The sequence below is a fragment of the Jaculus jaculus genome, chromosome 4, assembly GCF_020740685.1.
Source record: "Jaculus jaculus isolate mJacJac1 chromosome 4, mJacJac1.mat.Y.cur, whole genome shotgun sequence".
In the NCBI taxonomy this organism is placed as follows: Eukaryota; Metazoa; Chordata; class Mammalia; order Rodentia; family Dipodidae; genus Jaculus; species Jaculus jaculus.
In genome coordinates, this window is record NC_059105.1 from 157,297,917 (window position 1) to 157,322,636 (window position 24,720).

Consider the following 24,720-nt stretch of genomic DNA (forward strand, 5'->3'; position numbering starts at 1 on the left):
TATTTGAGAGAGAGAGGTAGGGTGTCATGCTAGCTCAGGCTGACCTGTAATCTCAGAGTGACCTCAAACTCTTGGTGATCCTCCTACCTCTGCCTCCCATGTGCTGGGATTAAAGGCGTGCACCACTGTGCCTGGCTCTTTAAAAATATTAATTTAACTTTATTTATTTTTAAAAATATTTTTATTTATTTATTTATTTGACAGAGAAAGAGGAGGAGAGAGAGAGAGAGAGGGAACGGGCACTCCAGGGTCTCTACTCACTACAAACGAACTCCAGATGCATGTGCCCTCTTGTGCATCTGGCTTAAATGAGTCCTGGGGAATCAAACCTGGGTCCTTGTGGCTTTGCAGGCAAGCACCTTAACCACTAAGCCATCTCTCCAGCCCAGAAATGATTTTTCAACACTACAGTGGACAGACTCTGAGTGAGGAGGCTCTTAGCAGTGTGCTGTGCTGCAGAGTGTGTGGGAACTCTGGGAGCAGATGGAACACGCAGTGATGCCATTCCTTTGTTTTTGATTTTTTGAGTTAGGGTCTTGCTCTGGCCCAGGGTGACCTGGAATTCACTATGTAGTCTCAGCGTGGTCTCTAACTCATAGAGATTTTCTTACCTCTGCCTCCTGAGTGCTGGGATTAACAGCACGTGCCACCACACTCAGCCTTTTATTTATTTATTTTTCCCCTGAGGTAGGGTGTCACGCTAGCTTAGACTGACCTGGAATTCACTATGTAGTCTCAGGGTGGCCTTGAACTCTTGGTGATCCTCCTACCTCTGCCTCCCAAGTGCTGGGATTAAAGGCATGCGCCACTGTGCCCAGCTTTTTAAAAATATTAATTTAATTTACTTTATGTACTTGAGACAGTGAGAAAGAGGCAGGGGAAGAGACAGAGAGAGAAAGAAAGAATGGGCACACCAGGGCCTCCAGCACTGCAAACTCCAGATGTATGCACCCTCTTGTGCATCTGGCTTACATGAGTGCTAGAGAAATGGAACCTGGGTCCTTTGGGTTCACAGGCAAGCATCTTAACTACTAAGCCATCTCTCCAGCCCTTGGACACCATTCTTAAGCAGCTTAGGCCTCACTTGCACACTGAGATACACACCCAGGTTCTATTCTTCAATGTGAGGTGGGGTTTTAAGAAACCTCTACTGTGGCAGTACTCTAAAAAGAAAACATTCCCAACGGCTGCTTGAAGAGTTTGTTTCATTCTTCTTTCTCATCACATAATCCCAGCTGGGTCACACAGACTGTGGAACACGCCCCGTTTAAGAAGCAAATGTTTCGGGCTGGAGAGATGGCTTGGCGATTAAGCGCTTGCCTGTGAAGCCTAAGGACCCCGGTTCGAGGCTCGGTTCCCCAGGTCCCACGTTAGCCAGATGCACAAGGGGGCGCACGCGTCTGGAGTTCATTTACAGAGGCTGGAAGCCCTGGCGCGCCCATTCTCTCTCTCTCCCTCTATCTGTCTTTCTCTCTGTGTCTGTCCCTCTCAAATAAATAAATAAAAAATAATAAAAAAAAAAAGAAGCAAATGTTTCTAGTTAGGGTGTAGACTTAGTGGGGCCACTGGGGAGAGAGGTGGTCGATAGACTTGACTGCAGGTTCTCTACCTGAAAGCAGCTTGCAGAAACCACCAGTCTTCATTTCTCTGCCCCTTGGCTGGCCCAGGTGAGGAGAGCCGTTGTTGCTGGTAATAATGTGGCTGATCTGTGTGTAGCATTATGTAAGTGGCATAAACTACTCACAGATGCTCCACTGGTTCCTGCAAACCCTGGAGGAAGTACGGAACCAGTGACGCTCAACTCTTATTTCCTAGAAGAGGCAGGGGAGCGAAGTGTAGGATCCTAGAGTGACAGCGGGCTGGACTTGGGAGCCACTGGCCATCATCGCGGCATGTTTTCCATCGCAGCGTGCGGTGGGAGGAGCTTGGGAAAAGCATCACACAAAGCTGCCATTGGTGTTAAAGGCCTGAGCAAATCCACACGAAAGCCTTTTCTATGACTTGCATTGGGTCCATCAAAGCTTCTTGCCCTCTTTCTCCTTTAATCAAGTCATAGTACAGACAAGAGAAGCCCACATTTCTCTCACAGCAGCCCACTAGCCCTGCATTTGTCTGAGGATCCCTCAGGCTCCTGGGCTTATGAGGACAAAGGCCAAGTTGTCTTATTGGCTATTATTGCCTCTAGCACAAAAAGCTGCCATGCAGTGCTCCATATTTGAAATATAGTTTAAAATATAATTTAACTGAAATAACATAATTGAAAATTTAAAGTGGTAAGATTGTAATTTATTTGGGGGAAGAAGGCTGAGAAAATGCCCCCCCCCCACCTACATAAGGTCTCGCTCTAGCCCAGGCTGACCTGGAATTCACTACATAGTCTCATGATGGCCTCAAACTCTCAGTGATCCTCCTACCTCTGCCTCCCGAGTGCTGGGATTAAAGGCGTGCGTCACCACGCCCGGCTTGAGAAAAAATGTCTTCACGTGAAATTTCCATTTTCTATAAATTGCAGATGCGATTTGCTTGAGAATCCTACTAATCAGTCCAAGTTTGAGATTCAGCCAATGGCAATCTTCTTCCTTTGGGCTCTTTTAGAGACTGACATCTTGGGTAAGGGTTCTGATGGTCAGCTGCCATGCATCATAGCATCTTGCCTGTATTGCATATGCCCACCAGACTTGTGCACCTTTGGAACATAAGAACTCTTACGTTTTATGTACGTACCACCACTGCCATCAATCATGCTGTTCAACATAGAGGCTGACATATGGCAGGTCAAGCATACAAACAGGGTTAACCGAGGTCACCCAGTTTGGATCTCCTGGCCACCTCATCTAGTAAGCATTGCTGGCATGCGCAGGGACCTGAGGCTCTAATCATGAGCCTGACAGGTTTCTTGAAGTTGAATGTTTCCCTTAGAAACGGGCAGTGAGTCAATGTAAATGGTGGATGGGAAACGGAAGAAAACTAGAATCTGAAATGGATGTGGTTGTGGACGAAACATGATGTCGTTTGTATAAAACGTATATGGTTTTTCTCTGTCTCTCTGTCTCTCTCTCTGAGAGACTTTGGAGAGCATTCTGGGTAAAATCCAAGAGGTGGAAGCAGAGAGGGACTCCTGGGATCTGGCTTTATTTGAACAGCAGAGGGCGGCAGGCGGTAGGGTTTCCTGAATCAGGAAGAAGGATGTGGTCCCTCAGCGCTGAGTTCTTTCCTTCTGGAGAAAAATACCATCAGGTTCTTGATTTTTCTTCAAAATAGTTCAGCAGGTGAGACAAGAGGAAGAATTACAGATTTAAGAACATAAACTGAGCCTGAAGAAATCTTGCCCTTCTCTTTCTTTTTTCTTTCTTTCTTTCTTTCTTTCTTTCTTTCTTTCTTTCTTTCTTTCTTTCTTTCTTTCTTTCTTTCTGTCTGTCTGTCTGTCTGTCTGTCTGTCTGTCTGACTCTTTCTTTTGGCCAAGAATCTGACTCCAAGAATGAAGGTGAAATTCTATCTGGAAAACCAGTTGTCAACCGAAAATGCCCTGACCTCATTTTTGCCAAAGCCCTCATCACTTAGCCCCAAAACACTCCAGGCTCCATACCGATGATGCTAATGGAATAAAAATGGTTCAAAGAAACTCAAACGGAACATGATAAACCGATTCAGAGTTACCTCGAATGAACTGAGATTTCTGCCCTCTGCCTCTTCTAGTCCTTTCATGCTTTATGAAGGGAGTGTAGATGATCTTTGTTGCTTTTTGTCTTTTCAAGGTAGGGCCTTGCTCTAACCCAGGCTGACATGGAATTCACTATGGAGTCTCCAACTCTTGGTGATCCTCCTACCTCTGTCTCCTGAGTGCTGGGATTAAAGGTGCATGCCACCATGCCCAGCTTCACATGATCTTGGTTAAGAAAACCAGCAGATATTTAAACATAAACTTTCTGGGCTGAGGATGTAGTTTAGTGCTATAGCTAGCATGCACAAAGCCATGGGTTTGATCACCAGTGCTGCAAAAATAAAGCATTCTAAAATTTTTTCTGTGTGTGGTACTGGGGTTAGGATGATTTCTGATTTGAAGGTTTAACCATTTCTATTTTATTATTAAAATTATTTATTTATTTATTTGAGATAGAAAGAGGCAGATAGAGAGGGAGAGAGAATGGGCACGCCAGTTCCCCTAGCCACTGCAAACTCCTGACACATGCACCACCTTGTGTATCTGGCTTTATGTGGGTCCTGGGGAATGGAACCTGGGTCCTTTGGTTTTGTAGGCAAGCGACTTAACCATTAAGCCATCTCTCCAGGCCCCCTTTTACTTTAATCTAGGCACACTGGACACAATTTTCTAAGGTTTTAGAAGGTATTTCTGCTTCTGATTATTTTTAAAAAATATTTTATTTATTTATTTGAGAGAGAGAAAGAGGCAGAGGAAATGGGTGCACCAGGGCCTCCAGCCACTGCAAACGAACTCCAGACACATGCACCCCCTTGTGCATTTGGCTTATGTGGGTTCTGGGGAATCTAACCGGGGTCCTTAGGCTTTGCAGGCAAATACCTTAACAACTAAGCCATTTCCCCAGCCCCTTCTGATCAATATTTATTTATTTATTTATTTATTTATTTTTGGTCTTTCAAGGTAGAGTCTCACTCTAGCTCAGGTTGACTTGGAATTCACTATGTAGTCTCAGGGTGGCCTCAAACTCACAGTGATCCTCCTACCTCTGCCTCCCAAGTGCTGGGGTTAAAGATGTGCTCCACCATGTCTGGCTTCCCTTCTGATCATTTCTAATGAACATACAAGAAGCTGCAATTTAAGGAAGCAAATACGACACAATCCCAAGCAGTAACTATCTGTTTGAACTCGCTTCCTACTCGGTATTTTCATCATCATTCAGTCCAAAGTATTTCTTCTGTCCCAACTCTAATGGGAAATGTTGTTAAACTCACAAATCATTTAAAAAGTATTTTATTTATTAGAGGGAGAGCAGCAGTAGAAAGAATGGGCATGCCAGGGCCTCTAGCCACTGCAAACAAACTCCAGATGCATGTGCCCCCATTGTACATCTGGCTTACGTGGGTACTGGGGAATTGAACCTGGGTCCTTAGGCTTTGCAGGCAAGTGCCTTAACCACTAAGCCATCTCTCCATCCCCTGTTTTTTTTTTTTTTTGAGGTATGGTCTCATTTAGTGCAGGCTGACCTGGAATTCACTATGTAGTCTCAGGGTGGCCTTGAACTTAAGGTGATCTTCCTACCTCTGCCTCCTGAGTGCTGGGATTAGAGGCGTGTGCCACCACGCCCAGCTTCCACATTTTTTTTTTGTTTATTTATTCGTTTGAGAGTGACAGATGGAGAAAAACAGGCAGATAGATAGAGAATGGGCACACCAGGGCCTCCAGCCACCACAAACGAACTCCAGATGCATGTGCCCCTTTGTGCATCTGGCTTATGTGGATCCTGAGGAATTGAGCCTGGGGAATCTCTCCATCCCCCACAAATCATTTTTTAAAAAGTAACTTTTTGTTACTGATTTATAACTTAACTGCATTGTGGTTGAAGAACTGGTCTATCCACATGGTAGTGATCCTCTGCTTTCTGTTAGAATTTTCTTTTATGGAACACTGAGTGAGCCTGCAGTGTGTGCATGTGTCAATGGTTTTTTTTCCTCCTCCAATAGCATGCTCTTAAAGCAGCTCCTCCTAGGTCAGTGGGACCTGTACCCTAAGTAGTGTATGCCATGGTGAAATGGGCAGGCTTTCAGAATAGGCTGAGGTGTGTCAGGGCACACATGACCAAGAGTGCTGGCTACACTGGCCTGAGAACCCAATTCAGACATTTCCCACCCATGGGATTGGACTTCCTTTCTGGCTACTAAGGCTGGGCTCTGAGTCACTGGGAAAGGGTGTGCCTACTGCCCAGCAATCACCCCAACAGTCAAGGGATTAGAAAAGTTGTTGAGGAAGAAATTCTCCTCCTGCAAGCATATATGCAACAAGGGAGGGCCTGTGCCTCAGCATGCAGACCTTCTCCTTGACCCATGGCAAGGTGGGGATTTCAGTGCACCACAGCAAGACCTGCTCTTTTCTTTCTTTCTCCCTCCTTCCTTCTCCTTTTTTCTTCCTCCCTCCCTCCCTTCCTTCCTTTTTCTCCCTCCCTCCCTCCCTCTCTCTCTCTCTCTTTCTCTGTCTTTCAGGTAGGGTCTCACCCTAGTCCAGGCTGACCTGGAATTCACTACGTAGTCTCAGGGTGGCCTCAAACTCATGGTGATCTTACTACCTCTGCCTCCCGAGTGCTGGGATTAAAGACATGTGCCACCACACCTTGGTCTTTCTTTTAAAACTATTTTTTTTATTATTTATTTGCAAGCAGGGAGAGACAGAGAGACAGAGACAGAGAGAGAGAGAGAGAGAGAGAGAGAGAGAGAGAGAGAGGGAGAAAGAGAGAGAAATCGAGAGAGAGAGAATGGGTACTCCAGGGCCTCCAGCCATGGCAAATGCACTCCAGATGTATGAGCCTCTTTGTGCATATGGCTTTATGGGGGAATTGAACTCTGGCCATTAAACTTTGCAGGGAAGTACCTTAACCATTGAGCCATCTCTCCAGCCCCAAGACTTGCTCTTTTATTGGTTGTATGACCTTGAACTCCCTCTAGGAAGTGGGGTGGGGGGTGATAATTATCAACTTGATTGGATTGAGATGTGCCCAAGAGATCAATGAAGCACATTTCTGGGAGTGTCTGTGAGGGCATTTCCAGAGAGGGTTAAGTAAGGAGGGGAGATCCTCTCTGAATGTAGGTTGACACTATGCTACAGCCTAGGTGACCAAACGGAATAAAAGGGGAGAGGAGAAAACCTCCAGTGCAGTCATTCCCTCTCTGCCCCCTGGCACGACAAGGTAATCAATACCTTCTATGAAGTCCTCCTGCCACCAAAATCTGCTTCACCTTAGTCCCAAAGCAACAGGGCTGAGGGAGCAATGACTGAAGCTTCTGAGCCTGTGAGTCAAATACTTCCTCCCGTTAGCTTGTGTTTCTCAGGCAATTGTTATCGAGAAAGAAAACTACCCGAGAGTGAGTAACTGCATCTTCTCCTGTCTGCCAGGAACAGAACACATGACGTGGCCGTGCAATAGACTGTGACTTTGTTTTTCCTTTCTAAACATTTAAAAAAAAATTTAGAGAGAAAGAGGCGGCGGGGGGAGGGGGGAAGGAATGGGCATGCCAGGACCTTCAGCCTGCTGCAAACAAACTCCAGACACATGAGCCCCCCCCCGTGTGCATATGCGACATTGCACGCTTGTGTCACTGTGTGTCTGGCTACGTGGGACCTGGAGATTTGAACAAGTAAGCAAGTGCCTTAACCACTAAGCCATCTCTCCAGCCCCTAGACTGTGACTTTGTAATCTTCCTGAGAGGAGCTGCTAGCCCCAGCGAGGTGCCCTACTTCAGTGGCAGAATATCAATCAGTCCTCATGGAGAGTCAGAGCAAAACTAGGCAGGGAGTCTTCAAGCCAAACCCATCAGATACATTACAAAGAAAATGTTTTGTCAAAATGAGAGGAATGTGATGCTTTACTTTCTTTCCCTCCAAAGGGCTCTTTTTTCATAAAAAAAAAAAAAAAAAAAAGGCATTGGTGGAAACCTACTGGTAATGCCAGGGTCAGTCACCTGACTAGGGGTGTAAAAATTTCCTTCAGTCTGTCTGGCCAGGTTATTTTAAAGCCTTAAATCTGGGACAAAGAGGTCAGAGCAGCTGAGGTGGGCATAGCAGGCTGGTTCTTCCAAGCTATGGGTGGGAGCTAGGACAGGGGGTTTGGGGACTAGAAGGAAAGAAGGTATTGCTTTTGCCATTCATCATTTCAACCAATAGTGGTCACTTCAGTCTGCTCTCAGGAGAAAATCTGCCCAGGCCATTCTGGCCACAGTTCCCAAAGAGCAGACCCAGCCTCTTCCAGTCCCTTCTGTGGAAGTCTCATTGCTTCCAGAGGCAAATATGCTCCAGAGCCAAGATTTACACGGTATTCAAATGGCAGCTGTGCGAAGGCCTGTATGCTTGGAGTTGTGCAGCCTCCTGCAGAGATTTCTGGCTGACAGTACCCGTACAAACTCCAGGTTTTTCTTTTTCTCTTTTGGTTTACCAATGTTGGGTTTCACTCTAGCCCAGGCTGAGCTGGAACTCACTATGCAGTGTCAGGGCGGCCTTGAACTCAGGGTGATCCTCCTATCTCTGCCTCCCTCCCGAGTGCTGGGACTCAAGGCGTGTGCCACCATGGCTGTCATACATTCTAGGTTTTCTGACTCTTGTTCATTTCCATGAGATACTGTCTTTGCGTCACTTTTGTTTTCATTGTACTTTAGCTTTGGACAGCCAGGACCAGCAGAAAGAATGTTGCTCTGTGTTGAGCTGGGAAACTGAACAGCATGTTCACACAGGGACATTAGTAGTGGAAGACAGGCCTCAGCTTTCTAGACCTGTGCAGCAAAACCAACCTGGAGATGGGGTGCTCCAAGTTGCTGCAGGGTGGTGTGTGATGGGGGAGTGTTGGGCAGAGAAAACCAACAATGGCCTCAGGGCACTTTCTAGTTTTCTTTATTCATTTTTTTTTTTGTTATTTATTTATTTGAGAGCGACAGACTGAGAGAAAGAGGCAGATAGAGATAGAGAGAATGGGCGCACCAGGGCCTCCAGCCTCTGCAAATGAACTCCAGATGCGTGCGCCCCCTTGTGCATCTGGCTAACGTGGATCCTGGGGAATCGAGCCTCAAACTGGGGTCCTTAGGCTTCACAGGCAAGCGCTTAACTGCTAAGCCATCTCTCAGCCCATCTAGTTTATACACACACACACACAAATATATATATATACACACACACATATTAATATATATATGTATATATATTAAGGAGTTTTTAAATTTTATTTGCAAAGAGAGAGAGAGAGAAATGGGCGTCCCAGGGACTCTAGCCACTGCAAACAAATTCCAGATGCATGTGCCCCTTGTGCATCTGGCTTATGTGGGTTCTGTGAAATCGAACCTGTGTTCGTTAGCTTTGCAGGCAAACACTTTAACCGCTAAGCTATTTCTCCAGCCTTTTTTTTTTTTTTTGATTTTTCGAAGTAGGGTCTCCCTCTAGCCCAGGCTGACCTGGAATTCACTATGGAGTCTCAGGGTGGCCTTGAACTCATGGCAATCCTCCCACCTCTGCCTCCCGAGTGCTGGGATTAAATGCGCGTGCCAACATGCCCTGCCGCTTTCTAGTTTTTTTTTTTTAAGATTTTATTTTTGTTTATTAGAGAGAGAGAGAGAAAGAGAGAGAGAGAATCGGCATGCCAAGACCTCTAGCCACTGCAAACGAACTCCAGATGCATGTGCCTCCATGTGAATCTGGATTACATTGGACCTGGAGAATTGAACCTGGATCCTTAGGCTTTGCAGGCATGCGCCTTAACCACTAAGCCATTTATCCAGCCCCACTTTCTAGTTTTCTAATTGAAGCTCACAATTCCTATACTTCTTCCTCCTTTAAAAATGAATGAGCTCAAATAAATAAAAAGTTAAAAAAAAATTTAAAAAAAATGAATGAGCTGGGGCTGGAGAGATGGCTTAGCAGTTAAAGTGTTTGCCTGTGAAACCTAAGGACCCATGTTCTACTCTCCAGATTCCTTGTAAGCCAGACACACAAAAGTAAGGCACATGCAAGGTCGCATATGCCAACTAGGTTGTGCAAGCATCTGGCATTGTATTGCCCTGGCACACCAATTCTCTATCCCTCCTCTCTAAAAAAAAAAAAAAAAGAAGAAGAAGAAGCCAGGCCTGGTGGCACATGCCTTTAATCCCAGCACTTGGGAGGCAGAGGTAGGAGGATCGCCATGAATTTGAGGCCACCCTGAGACTACATAGTGAATTCCAGGTCAGCCTGGGCCAGAGTGAGACCCTACCTCAAAAAATCAAAAACAAACAAATTAAAAAAAAAGAGAGAAACAAAGGAGCTGGGTAGACAGGGGAAGTAGGGAGCTATTGTTTAGTAGGCACACAGTAGGCTCTGGAAGATGAAGCAAGTTCTGGAAAGGAATAGTGGTGAAGATGGCACAATGCTGTAAAGATAATACCATTGAACTGTACACTGAAAATTCCTAAAGTGGCTATTTTTATGTGATGTACCTTTTACATTAAAGGTATGTAAAAACAAGAGACAAATGAAAGGGTTCAAAGTCCTAATGAAAGTATGATTTTTATGCTGGTTATGGGGTCTTGCTCTAGCCCAGGCTAACCTGCAACTCACTACATAGTCTCAGGGTGGCCTCAAACTCATGGCAATCCTCCTACCTCTGCCTCCCGAGTGCTGGGATTAAAGGTGTCTGCCACCATGCCTGGCTAGTGTTCGGTTTTTATCTCCATTTGGCTTTTCTTCCACCTGAAAGAATTTCTTCAATATCTAATGCCCCCTTCACTCCCACCCCCAAAGTTAAAAAAAATGGCAAAGCTGAACTGTGGACAGGTACTCATCATTATTTTTAGAACATTCTTCCATGAGGTCTGGCTATAGAAGGATGCACGGACCAGGCTGTGAGGGGACCCCACAGACCTACCTAGAGCCGATCTTGCCGTGGCTGGTGGTGTGACCTGCCATGCTGGAAGTAGGAGCAGTGTGTGAGACTATCCACAAGCATGCCCTTATTTATTTAGTTTATTTATTTTCTTTTATTTTTATTTTTTCGAGGTAGAGTCTCACTCTAGCTCAGGCTGACCTGGAATTCACTCTGTATTCTCAGGTTGACCTCAAACTCATGGCAGTCCCCCTACCTCTGCCTCCTGAGTGCTGGGATTAAGGGTGTGTGCCACCATGCCTGGCGATTTTGTTTTTTTTCGAGGTAGGGTCTCATTCTAGCCCAAGCTGGCCTGGGATTCATTGTGTAGTCTCAGGCTGGCCTTGGATTCATGGCAATCCTACTTCTGCTTCCTGGGTGCTGGGATTAAGGGCATGTGCCACCATGCCCGGCTTGCATGCCTTTATAGGAAAGGACATATGTAGTGGTACAACTATCCCCCTTTATGTTTTTTTTTTTAATTAACATTTTCCATGATTATAAAATATATCCCATGGTAATTCCCTCCCACCCCACCCCCACACTTTCCCATTTGAAATTCCATTCTCCATCATATTACCTCCCCATTACAATCATTGTAATTACATATATACAATATCAACCTATTAAGTATCCTCCTCCCTTCCTTTCTCTACCCTTTATGTCTCCTTTTTACCTTACTGGCCTCTGCTACTAAGTATTTTCATTCTCATGCAGAAGCCCAATCATCTGTAGCTAGGATCCACATATGAGAGAGAACATGTGGCGCTTGGCTTTCTGGGCCTGGGTTACCTCACTTAGTATAATACTTTCCAGGTCCATCCATTTTTCTGAAAATTTCATCACTTCATTTTTCTTTACCGCTGAGTAGAACTCCATTGTATAAATGTGCCACATCTTCATTATCCACTCATCTGTTGAGGGACATCTAGGCTGGTTCCATTTCCCAGCTATTATAAATTGAGCAGCAATAAACATGGTTGAACATGTACTTCTAAGGAAATGAGATGAGTCCTTTGGATATATGCCTAGGAGTGCTATAGCTGGGTCATATGGTAGATCAATCTTTAGCTGTTTTAGGAACCTCCACACTGTTTTCCACAATGGCTGGACCAGATTGCATTCCCACCAGCAGTGCAGAAGGGTTCCTCTTTTTCCACATCCCCGCCAACATTTATGATCATCTGTTTTCATGATGGTGGCCAATCTGACAGGAGTGAGGTGGAATCTCAATGTAGTTTTAATCTGCATTTCCCTGATGACTAGTGACGTAGAACATTTTTTTAGATGCTTATATGCCATTCGTATTTCTTCCTTTGAGAACTCTCTATTTAGCTCCATAGCCCATTTTTTGATTGGCTTGCATGCCTTTATAGGAAAGGACATATGTAGTGGTACAACTATCCCCCTTTATGTTTTTTTTTTTTTTTGTCATATCCTAAGATTCAACATTCTTTTTAATATTTTATTTATTTCTTTGAGAGAGAGAGAGAGAGAGAGATTGAGATTGAGGGGTGGGGTGCACTACGGCCTCCAGCCACTTCAAATAAACTCCAGACACATGCGCCCCCTGTGCATATGGCTTACATGGGTCCTGAAGAATCAAACTGGGATCCTTTGGCTTTGCAGGTAAATGCCTTAACTGCTAAGCCATCTTTCCAGCCTCTCAACATTATATATATATATATTACTTACTTATTTGAGAAAGAGAGAGAGAGAGAAGGGAGGCAGGGATAAAAATGGGTGCACCAGGGCCTCCAGCCACTGTAAACAAGCTCCAGACACATGCACCACATTGTGCATCTGACTCTACGTGGGTACTGGGGAATTGAACCTGAGTCCTTAGACTTTGCAAGCAAGTGACTTAACTGCTAAGCCATCTCTCCAGCCCCTGAAATTTATGCCTATATGCTTTGTGTCTCAGCTACTGCATTTTGAAACTTTTTAGACATGTAGCAGCACAATTTTTGGCTTTCTTCTGTGCATGATTAACGTCCTAATGCCTTTGCTTAGATACCCAGTAGCACCTCCTAGGGAACCATCTCACTCAGCTAACAAAAGGGCTGCAAAGCTTGGAATAATTTAAAACCTTATAAATGTGTTCAATTTGGACCACCTGTCTGTCTAGCTCCCTCCCTCATGCTGGTTTTAACTGGTGATCCTTCTACTTCGGCCTCCTGAGGGCTGAGGCTGGGCTTGCAGTCACACATCACCATAACTGGTTACATTTGACTTTTGTTTGTCTTGTTCTTTGAAGCAGGGTCTCACTCTAGTCCAGGCTGGTCTTGAACTCACAGTGCTTCTCCTGCCTCTGCCTCCTGTGTGCTGGGGTTCTAAGTGTGAGTCACCACACCTGGCTCTCTCTTCTTGCCTGTGTGTGTGTGTGTGTTGTGTGCTGTGTGTGTGGATATATGTGGGCATGTATGCACAACTGTGTGCATGTGAAGGCCAGAGGGCGATATTGGGTTTCTTTCTCTCTCTTTTTTGATTTTTAAAACACCACAAGTTTTTTTTTTTTTTTTTTTGAGAGAGAGAGAGAGAGAGAAAGAGAGAGAGAGAGAGAGAGAGAATTTGCATGCCAGGGCCTCAGCCACTACAATTGAACTCCAGATGCTTGTGTTGCCTAATGGGCATGTGCGACCTTGCACTTGCCTTACCTTTGTGCGTCTGGCTTACATGGGATCTTCAGAGCGTGAACATGGGTCCTTAGACTTCACAGGCAAGTGCCTTAACCACTAAGCCATCTCTCCAGCCCTAAAACCCCATTTTTTTTTTTTTTTCGAGGTAGGGTCTCACTCTGGCTCAGGCTGACCTGGATTCACTATGTAGTCTCAAGGTGGCCTCGAGCTCTCGGTGATTCTCCTACCTCTGGTCCCGAGTGCTGGAATTAAAGGCATGCACCACCACATATTTTATTCAGATATCACAGGGAAAGGGCTGAGGAAGGGAAGGTAAAGTGGGGAGAAGGGAGATATGTCATATGGAGCCCAGGAGCCCATGTAAACAAACATGTATCTTAGATTAAAAAACAAAAACTATGAGGGATGGAGAGATGGCTTAGTGGTTAAGGCATTTGCCTACAAAGCCAAAGGACCCTGATTTGATTCCCCGGGACCTATGTAAGCCAGATGCATAGGGGGCGGGGATAGGGTATGTGTCCAGAGTGTGTTTGCAGTGGCATGCTCATTCTCTCTCTCTCCTTCTCTCTCTTAAATAAAATATATTTTAAAAACATGAAAGTGGATTTAAAAAAAAGAGTGTGTTTCCAAAAAGATTAAAGACAATAATAAAAATAAGAAGTGTCCCTTCCCATCCTGGTGGCATGGGGAGAGGGAAGTCTTACCAGCACGAAGACTCAAGAGCCTTGCTGCTGCAGTTCTAGAGAGAGCTAGTTCTCCACCACTCTATTTATTTATTTATTTTTAATAATTAACCTTTTTGTTGATTTTTTTTCAGATATATTTATTGATTTATTTGTTTATTTGAGAGAGAGAGAGAATGGGCATGCCAGGGCCTCTGGCCACTGCAAGCGAACTCTGGATGCATGCACCCCCTTGTGCATCTGGCTTATGTGGGTCCTGGGGAATCGAACCGGGGCCCTTAGGCTTCGCAGGCAAACGCCTTAGCCACTAAGCCATTTCCCCAGCCCACTCTCCTTTATTTTACTGAGGTAGGGTTTCTCATTTGGGCTCAGAGGTTACCAGCTCAGCTAGTCTAGTTAGCCAGCTTGTCCCTCTCTCCAACTCCCTCATGCTGGGATTACAGGCAGCTGCCACTTCCGTCTGGCATTTATGTGGGTACTGAGGGTCTGAACTCCTGTCTTCGTACTTGCATGGCATGTGCTGACTGAGCCATCTCCCCAGCATGTGTGAGTATGTGCACTCCCTCTTATCTAAATGTACTGTGGAACTGACTACACCAGGTGACTTTCCCAGTGGGTGTATCCTGTGTCCAATAGCCCACCAGAGCTGGACAAGGTCTCGACAGGCCCTCTGAAACACACATGCCTGCCTCCTCCCCTTCCTCTTGCCTGCCTTTCTCTATTTGTAGTCTGCATTTTCAATACATGGCAGAAACACCTAGGCCCAGAGATAGGTACCCCTACGCAGCTGACACGTATGCCTGTCCTAAGAAATGCATGGAAAGGAGAGCCAGGAATTTCCCTTGACTTCTTTATTCCCTATGAATGCCACAACCGTTTCCACCAACAGAAGTCTACTCCATTAACCCAAACCCGCCTGATGTAGCTCTGTGGTGGTACCCACACCCACAGGGGACCATTTTATTCTGGCAGAATTCCCATTTTCAACCACTTGCCTCCTGGTCCAATTTAACTCAGTTGGGTTCTTCCAAAACTGACTTACCTGTTATTTGGTCTCACAGTCCCCCCTGCCCCCCGGGGTTTTGTGGTAATTGCTATAATATGGGCATGGAGTTCTTTAGGATTATGTTAAATTAGAATAAGAATAGTAACAAGGCCATCTGGGTAAGTGAAAAGAGTAGGGCTACACAAAAGAAAAGGTTTTAAAAAATATTTTGTAGCTGTAGCTGGTGCACACCTTTAATCCTGGCACTTGGGACTGTGGTGAGTTTGAGGACAGCCTGGGTCTACAGAGTTTCAGGTCAGCCTAGGGCTAGAGTGAGATCCTACCTCAAAAAAAAAAAAAAAAGAAGAAATCTCTAATCTTTTTAAAAATTTATTTATTTATTTGAGAGGAGAAAGAAGCAGAGAGAGAGAGAATGGGTGCTCGAGGGCCTCCAGCCACTGCAAATGAACTCCAGATGCATGTACCACCTTGTGCATCTGGCTTATGTGGATACTAGGGAATCAAACCTGGGTCCTTTGGCTTTGCAGGCAAGTGCCTTAACCACTAAGCAATCTCTCCAGCCCTCTAATCTTTTTTTTTTTTTTTTTTTTTGATGTAGGGTCTCACTCTAGCTTAGGCTTACCTGGCATTCACTATGTAGTCTCAGGGTGGCCTCGAATTCATGGTGATTCTCCTATCTCTGTCTCCCGAGTGCTGGGATTAAAGGTGTGCACCACCATTCCTGTTTTTTTTTTTTTTTTTTTTTTTTGAGGTACTGTCTCACTCTGGCCCAGACTGGCCTGGAATTAATTACATAGTCTCAGGGTGGCCTCGAACCCACAGAGATACTCCTACCTCTGCTTCTCAAGTGCTGGGGTTAAAGGCATGCGCCACCATACCTGGCAGCTAATCTTTTATGTTACTAGGGATGTACACAGACTTGGAGAAAAGAGTAGCCTGCTCTAAAAGTGTTCGTGATGAGTAGATCCAGCTCAGTGCTCACTGTAATTATCTTCCAGGGTCTGTAAATTTATGATGATTGTCTCCACGCAAACCACGTAAGAGACAAATCTCTATAATCCAACATGCAACAAGGAGTTGAATGTGGCTATGTATGTTGATAGAGGGACTGTTCTGGCCTGATTATTTCCCGAGACAGCACCAAGGCTATAGGCGAGAGGTTGTCATAGGCTTCCTTTCTTCCTTTCCATCACCTGGTGGCCTGGGGAGTGGCAGAGGTGGGCCCTGGAATTGCTCCTGCTGAAGCTCATTTGCTGTTGACCCACAGTGACTAGGAGCTAAGCCACCCAGAACACCACACTTAACCCATGGTTTTGCAGCATAGGGGAAGGACCAGATCTCAGCAGAGCAAGATAAAGGCTATGAAGGGGCGGGAGAAGAGGAGAGAGTGGGAAGGGGGCAAGGGGAAGTACAAGGAGAGAAGGTGTCCAAATGGTTCCTGTTCTTCAGCCGCGAACCAACTACTGCTTATAGCCATCTTCCATGAAAAACTGTGCTCTAGCTTCCAAATAATAAAGTTGGATCTTTTCTACGTAAAGCTAAAACCTGCCAAAGAAGAAACTACCAAGGAAGCATTCAAAAGCTCCGTTTTTGCGTTTTTCAACAAAAGATATCAAGTTAGAGGTTTCACCCAAAATAGAGCTGAGATAAGCTTTGGTTTTGTTTTAGTTGGGATGTACTGACATTCCCTGACATTTCAACATCACAATTCCTCCTTGACCTCAGCAGGGACACCAGCACAGAACACAATGAGAAAAGGCAATCATTGTAGGAAATAAGACAATGTGGCTGTTTCTACCTCCATGCTAGTATTAGGGTCAAGATCATCACACTCTGACTCCTCGGAACTGTTCGTCTCCTTGGTTGGCAGCATGAGGGAGGGGAAGAAAGAGAACACAGTTAGAAACACAGTAGCTTGGCTAGCAAGAGAGGAGAATGTCAGAGAAGCATGGACGATGGGAAACCCGGCAGAGAAACGACCGGGTGCTTTTCAGGTGGGGGCGCAAATCACCATGGCAGCGGCATGCTCTTTTCAGGAGAGGAGCCTGGGACTGTGGACTCCTACTTATCCCATTGGGAAGAGCAATGGAAGTGAACCAATCAATGAAGCATGAGTGCCAGGAAAGAAACTGTGCTCGTTGGTGAGGCCGAACAGGTGTGGGTGAAGGACAGCATACTATTTCTTTTCCCCAAGAAGGATGTTGGAATGAGTTTTGTTCTGTCTTTTGCTTGGAAAGGCAAAGTGCCAAGTAGGTAATTAGTGTGTTCTTTCCATTGTTCAGAGGCACAGTTTTTTTTTTTTTCTTTCTTTCTTTTTTTTAGAGGGCTCAATTTAAACAGGGCAGATCAGATTGTTTCTGGATGGGGCAGGGGTCTATCAAGCTCATGATCGGTGAGTTCAAAGTAATAGATGGATTGTTACAAAGCAATTAACTTGGGCTTCACCAATGAGTTTTTCTGCCCTTCCCACACACAAGGGGGAGGTAAGGAAACTGGTTGAAGTTGGCATTGTGTGAACTCTGGGGAAAAGAAATGAAACTTTATCAAGGACATGGGAGCCCTTACACTCCAAAGCTCAGCCTTCTTTCACAGGATCAGGGGCTTGGGGGGGCATTCCTGATCCCTTTAACCTGCATATGTTTCCAATCTGGGGTACTGAATGGGCAGCTTTGAGAAATTTAATATGGACCAAGCATCTTGCATTTCTAAGACAGTGATGCTGCAGATAATTTTGCTGTAAAACATCTGCACTTACAAAAGGAAAAAAAAAAAAAAAGGAGAGAGAGGTACTTACTTGAATTGAAGGTGCCAGGAGAAATAAAAAATAAAAAAAACAAATTGATCTTGCATGCAAAATCCTGCTAAACTACTTCCCCTCTGGTCCCCACACTGGGCAATAAATAAAAATAAATAAATAATAAAATCCCCACCCACCCAAATTCTCTTGTGAGAATGCTGCAAGTGGGAGATGAGAGGGACCCAGCTTCAGAATACCTTACTCACTTTAACAGAGACTTTGTTGCCCAGAATATCCTTGGGTTTACGAGGCCCTGTGGCTTCATTTTTACCCGTGTTCTCCACTTCCGCCCGCTTTCTCATGCGTAGAGTATGCCATGAACATGACTTCCTGTTATACCAAAAAATGCACCAATCAAAATGGCAGGTTGGGGCAGAGTGAGGTGGTTAGCAGGCTCACCACCCTTGTGTCAGATGAGGTGGTTCAGTCAAGCCCCCGGGGGCTTCAGAGGCCCCCCAATCTGCATACCAGCTCCCCTGATGGCTGACATCACCTCAAACTGGAAGTGAGGGAGGATGAACTCTGACCTCACCCGAAAGACGTACCAGGTGACAACAGCATTTGGAAATAATGGGTACCAGGTCACTGAACTACCCAGCTTTCCATGACTGAGGTCTTCCTCTCATGAGGGTATGGTGGATGAGGAAGGAGGGATTGTGAGTTGAACAGGAAAGATAAAGGAAGGGTATGTTAGTGTGTACAAGCTACTTGTACCTTTTAGGATACAGCTATAAAGACCTAACAGGGTTATTTTGAGGTGCCCATCTCAATATTTGTATTGGAGGCATGACTCATGCTTTTCGGGGAAGCTGACTTAGTAAATGACCCAGTGTCCCTCATACATCTGGATACTTTGGGGCTGAGGATTTCAGTCTGCACTCCTCACATCATTCAGCCTTTGTGAATATTGGGCTCTGTCAGTTGCTAAAAGACACTAGTTTCCCTGTTGGAACAAGACGCTGCACGCTCCCAATGCCCTTTCACACCAACCCAACTTCTCTCCCATCAGAAGCTTGGGAGACACTGCCCAGATATATAAAGAGAAGCTCAGAGCAGAGTTCCTCGTCTATCAGGCTCAAAGATAGCAAAAGCCAGGGCACAAATAGCATTGGGGACCCTGGGTAGGCGTCATCATTTTGGGTATGGTCACATGGTTTGGATAAAGCTTCAGAGGCAGGGTGATTTAGAAAGAACCAAATGGCCAGCCTCTTTCCCACAGTTCTCCACACGTGTGGGGAGTCTAAGGATGCCCAAGTGTGCATCACCTAACACAAGTTTAATAATTAACTCCAAGAGGAAAAAAGCAACCACAGCCTTGTTCTTGGACCCCTTGGGAAGTGTGCTTCTTCCGAAGTCCAGACACTCAAAGCTCCTCTGGGGCACCCGACTCTACACACACGGGAGCTACCCTGTTCACTGGAGACCTTTGCCTATCTTTGGCCCCCACGTCCATGTCTTTTGACGCCCCTGGGATTTATCTTGTGTCAGGGAGGTCCCTACGGAAAAGGCTCCTAGGACAGAGGGCACAGTGTGCATGTATCTGTGTGCGTGTGTGGTGTGTGGGCCTATGCTCATTGCCACTACCACCTGGGTTCCCTGTGTGCGCGGAGACATGTGAGCAACCTTAAAAACGTGCTCAGAAGGAAGACCACAGCGGTGCAAGCGGCAGGGCAGGCTCAGTTTCAGACTCTCTTTCCCAGATGAAGGAGGCATCATGGTGAGGGGAGCTTCCCATCTCTTGGCCATAAGCCCAGGGTCTGATGTGGACACAACTTTAGTGACATTTATCCTGTGGGCATCATAACCAATTTTGATCCTGTGCTCACCAAAAACTCTAGGGAAGGGCTTAAGGAGTCTTAGCTGATAAGCACTGACACCACCTTTAGTCAGATGCTTACCTCCGCCCGCCACCACCAACCCTTTGAAACTGTGGCTGGCAGGGGAACCCAAGTGACCAGCATGTGCATTGATCTGTTGTTGTCCTTCTTCCCTGCCCTCCCATAGAAGGTTTGAATACATGATCAACATATACAAAGGTGAGGAGGATGTATGCTTAGTGCTTAGGTAACGAGAGCATAACCCATGACAAGCTAGCTCTGTGAGGGTACAGATTAATGACCACTTTAGTGCTCTGCAGGTCGTCTTCTTTTTTTTTTTTAATGAGAGAGAATTGTCATGCCAGGGCCTCCAGCCATTGCAATCAAACTCCAGATGTGTGCGCCAACTTGTGTGCGTGCCACCTTGTGTGCTTGTGTCACCTTATGCGCCTGGCTTACGTGAGATCTGGAGAGTGGAACATGGGTCCTTAGGCTTTGCAGGCAGGTGCCTTAACTGCTAAGCCATCTCTCCAGCCCTCTGGGGGCTTTCTTAAAAGGTGCCCAAACAAGCATTGTTAGAATAAAATAGTCCAGACCCATCTCACTTTTGGGTCACTGATGATTCAACGGTTACCCAGTAAGGGCAGACGTCAAGTTTGTATTCTCTGATAGAGGAAGGCCAGGGCAGCGTGGCTCTGCTGGTGTGGTGGTTTGGGCACTTCGTGATAGCACCTAGGACCCCTCTGTGGGTGGCCATGCAGCATGGAGGGCCATGAGGAAGCAAGCCAACACTGCCTTGTCTCCAGTCATACATTTCCCTCAGCACCTCAAAGTTGCCCAAGCTGCTGGGGACCTGCTGGACGGCATCTAATCTGCATGACTCTGCTTCTCAAAAACCATAGGATACCCAGAGGGGCTGTTCAGAGGGATGGGTAGGATGAGAACTTTAGGGACAAAGGTACTTTTTGTGTAGGAAAAAAACTGCCAATGCATTCAACCCACCCCTGATATAATAGAACAGAAAAAAAAATTGCACACTTAAAAGCCTGAGAATAATGAAATGGGGTGGGGGTGGGGGAAGTGGTCAACTAGTCTTTAACCTCATTGAAACATGCTCATGGTGAAAATTTATTTTACATATTTAAAATAGTACATTTAAAATTATTAGTTACATTACAGGTACAATGATGAACATTGTGACTCTCCATTATATTGCACAACCTGACTTCATCCATATGGGTTTCTTTAAATAGTGCAAAATACTTTATACAGGAATGTGTTTGGAAGGGTTCTTGCAACCAAAATAAGGAAAAGAAATATCTTACAAATTACCATGAACATATATTAAAGTGACAGGGGAGGGGGAAATAAAAATAAAAGTGTTACAATCTGTACAGAGGAATTACCACAGACAACCAAAAAGTTCCCTCTCTTCTGGGAGAAGCAGCAGGCCCCTGACCTATCCAGGTCTGGCATTTGTGCTAAGGTCAGTTTTTGGGTGTCAATCAAAAAAATATATATATCAGTAACTTCATACAATATAAACAGAAGTCCAGTCCAGTGAGTCCCGTGGTGGGTCAAATGAAGCAACGGAAGGCATGTCTTTTGTCACCTAGGGTTTCAGTACGGTTCTTTTCTTAATAAGTGGGGAAAAAGACGGGGGGAAAAATGAACAGAAAATTATAAATGAAAAGGAAAGAAAACCACCACCACCACCAACCCCCCAGAACAATGCAGCGCGGAAGCCCTGTGCTGTGGGCTGTTCCAGCAGTCACACCTTGCCTCCAGCGGCACTGATGAGAATAAGCAGCAGTGACTCCCTACTGTGTGTTTGGACTTTTGTGTTCTTTTGATTGATTGATTTTTTTTTTTTTTCATTCCATATATTGCTCTCCCAGGGAAGCCACCAAGGCACTTACTTGATGCTCCCGTCACTATTTTCTGTTGCTGTGGTGGCTTTGGTGAGGGGTGCCAGGATGCTGCCTGGGACCCAGCCTTCCGCAGCTGGGGAGTGGTCGCTGGCAGGCTGGTACACCAGGCACATGTTCTGCTGGTTGACGGCGAGGACCTGGACCACCTCACCTTGGCTCACACAGATTTCATTCTCCTTCAGTGCATAGTAATCTTTGATCACGGCCATGGATGAGGTACCATTGCAGCCTCCCAGGTCATTCTGCTAGAAGACAAGGGTGGGAGGGACAGAGACACAGGCTGTTTGCGTGGGCTTGCTCTGCATAGTTAGAGGCCATATTGCCCACTGGCAGGATGAACAACAGGCAGAACACTCAACAAGTGGTAATGTTACATTACTCAGAAATATGCAAATATGATCTGAAAGTACCCTTTCGTGTGTGTGTGTGTGTGTGTGTGTGTGTGTGTGTGCGTGTGTATGTGTGTAGGCCAGAGAACCCCAGGTATCATCCTCAGGAATGTCATCTACCATTTTGAATTTATTTTTATTTATTTATTTGAGGGGGGAGGGAGAATGGGTGAACCAGGGCCTTCAACCTCTGCAAACATACTCCATATGCATGCACCACCTTGTGCATCTGGCTTACGAGGGTCCTGGGGGATTGAACCTGGGTCCTTTGGCTTTGCAGGCAAGTGACTTAACTGTTAAGCTATCTCCCTAGCCCTCATCTACCATTTTGAAACAGGGTTTCTCATTAGCCCCAGCTTGTCAAATAGGTTGGCCTGAGTGGGCAGCACCCTTCACTCCCAAGCACTAGGATTATAAGCATGTGCCACCATTCTTTCTATTTTAGCTGAGTACTTGGCATTGAACTCAGGTCCTTATGCTTGTGAGGCAAGCACTTTACTGACTGAGTTAGCTTCCTAGCCCTGAAAGTGCATTTCTAAAGCAATATTTCATAAATATTATTTTTATTTTTTATGTTTTATTTTATTTACTTGAGAGAGATGGAGAGAGAGAGGGAGAGGGAGAGAATGGGCACATCATCAGGGCCTCCAGCCACTGCAAATGAACTCCAGAGATGCATGCGCCTCCTTGTGCATCTAGCTTACGTGGGTCCTGGGGAATCGAACCGAGATCCTTGGCTTTGCAGGTAAACACCTTAACAGCTAAGCCATTTCTCCAGCCCTAATTTCATACAATATTATAATGAAGGTAAACATGGACAGATGCCCAGGTAAAGGTGTAGGCATGCTTTCAACCTGGGAGCCTGTGGTAGTTTGAATGTATGTCCCTCATTGACTTGGGTTAACAATTAAACTTGAAACTTGGATCTCCAGCCACCTGGCTGGAGGAGGTGTCCCTGGGGGTGGATCCTGGAATCCAGCCCTAAGGTGTCATTGGGGGTGGATCTGAACTCCAGCGCAAAGGTGTAAGAGAGCAGTCTGTGCTCTGGCACTGTGTGTGCTGGTGCTGGCACTTTGCTTGCTGTAGTTGTTCCTCTCTGCTTGGATTGGTGCAATAAATCCCTTCCTCCCCTAAACACTGTCTGCTCGGATTTCATCCCGGCAACGTGGGGCTGTCCACAGCAGTCTTTCCAGCATGCAGCATCTCCTGCGGATGGAAGGAATAACCTGGAGCTGGTATGGGGATATGTAAAGCACGTGGGCAGAGTGACGTCAGAGCAAAGGTCAGGCCAAGGGTCACCATTCTCTATGAATAGATCACAGACTCCTTGATATTACAAATTTTTTAACCTTTTTATTTTGAGATAGCTTTTTTTTTTTTTTTTTTTTTTTTGGTTTTTCGAGGTAGGGTCTCATTCTGGCTCAGGCTGACCTGGAATTTACTATGTAGTCTCAGGGTGGCCTCGAACTTTCAGTGATCCTCCTACCTCTGCCTCCCGAGTGCTGGGATTAAAGGCGTGCGCCACCACGCCCGGCTGAGACAGCATTTTATTATATAGTCCAGGCTAATCTTGAATATATTTTAAAAACATATTTATTTATTTAAGAGAGCGTTGAGAGGGAAAGAGAGAGCAAGAATGGGTACACCAGAGCCTCTAGTCACTGTAAATGAATGACAGGGGCATGCACCGCCTTGTGCATCTGGCTTACATGGGTTCTGGAGAATTGAACCTGTGTCCTTAGGTTTCATAGGCAAGCGCTTAACCACTAAGCCATCTCTCCAGCCCAAACTTATTATCCTTGCACCTTAGCCTCTCAAATGCTAGAATCTAGGCATGTACCACCATACTCAGCTCATTTTCCCCCCATTTGAAAAGAATTAACTGGTCCTGCTCTACTACCTGCTCCTTCTTGACGCAGGGTTAAGAATGGCACTTCTGTCTAATTTGAAGGCAAGAACGTGAGCTTCTCTGTGGGACGAGAGCTCCTTGTCTGCAGTCTCCTCCTGTGCATAGGAATACAAGACGTGCCGTCTACATGACCGCTCCATGGGGGACTACACTGGGACAGCTGCTTCTGAACAGACCTGGACTCTCTGAAGGCTGGCTGCCTCCCAGAGCACCATAAGAGTCAGAAACTCTTCCATGTAGCTGTCAAAATGCCAAAGTAACTTCAACTGAGTCACATGGGTAGGGCTTTTCTAGAGCAGAAATTATTGCTTGGTGATGTGATGAAATAGGTTGGGACAGTTACTGGAATACAGAACTGACCTTAAGACATTAATCATTAACTTCAATAAAACTATCAATTAGTGATATTATATCAACTAAGGACTATACCTATAAACTTGGATCATGTATGTAAAAAAATGTAGGTGCTTCTATTCATAGGCCCACTGAGTTCTGGAGAACATTTAATCCTTCCTGATAGTTAACTTGTTAAGGTGTAAAGCCAGTGAGTTTTGGAGTTGGGAGTAGAAACTAGATTAACCAATTCCTAACTTAGTACTTTCCCCATTTCTTTTCAGTTTCTATGTTTTAGGATCAAACCAGCTGTGCAGATGCTACAATGCTTATAATTATAATATAAATATATATATATATGTATGTATATATATATATATATATATATATATATAAATTTAAATATAAATAATTATAGCCCATGCTATAATGCCCCTCTCAGTGGTGTCTGAAGTGTGGATGATGGCGCCTCACTTCCGCCAGACACTCACTGTCTCCTTTCCTTGCAATAGCAGCCATTGGATGGTGAAGAACTGTGAAGTTCTTTCTGCAGGCACTCAAGGAAGGTCCTTGTAAGGACTGTCTTGTTTTCAGATAGCTAATGCTGAAGCTCTGGCTTCTGGAAGCTTCACAGAATTATTCTGGTA

General features: G+C 45.4%; 1 protein-coding gene across 20 annotated transcripts in view; it reads right to left on the reverse strand.

Moving 5' to 3' along the window:
• The window catches only part of Kalrn (kalirin RhoGEF kinase), a 724,529-nt gene that overhangs the window by 40,076 nt on the left and 659,733 nt on the right, over window positions 1-24,720 (reverse strand). For 10 of the 20 annotated variants that reach the window (XM_045147196.1, XM_045147195.1, XM_045147193.1 and 7 more), the window contains 3 exons: window positions 21,431-21,687; window positions 17,901-18,024; window positions 16,696-16,755 (listed from right to left, as the gene is read on the reverse strand). In XM_045147196.1, the coding sequence (XP_045003131.1) occupies window positions 16,696-16,755; window positions 17,901-18,024; window positions 21,431-21,687 (441 nt within the window). Of the gene's footprint in view, window positions 1-16,695; window positions 16,756-17,900; window positions 18,025-20,618; window positions 21,148-21,426; window positions 21,688-24,720 lie in introns of those variants that run through there. The other 10 variants (XM_045147191.1, XM_045147187.1, XM_045147192.1 and 7 more) reach the window with 4 other exon arrangements.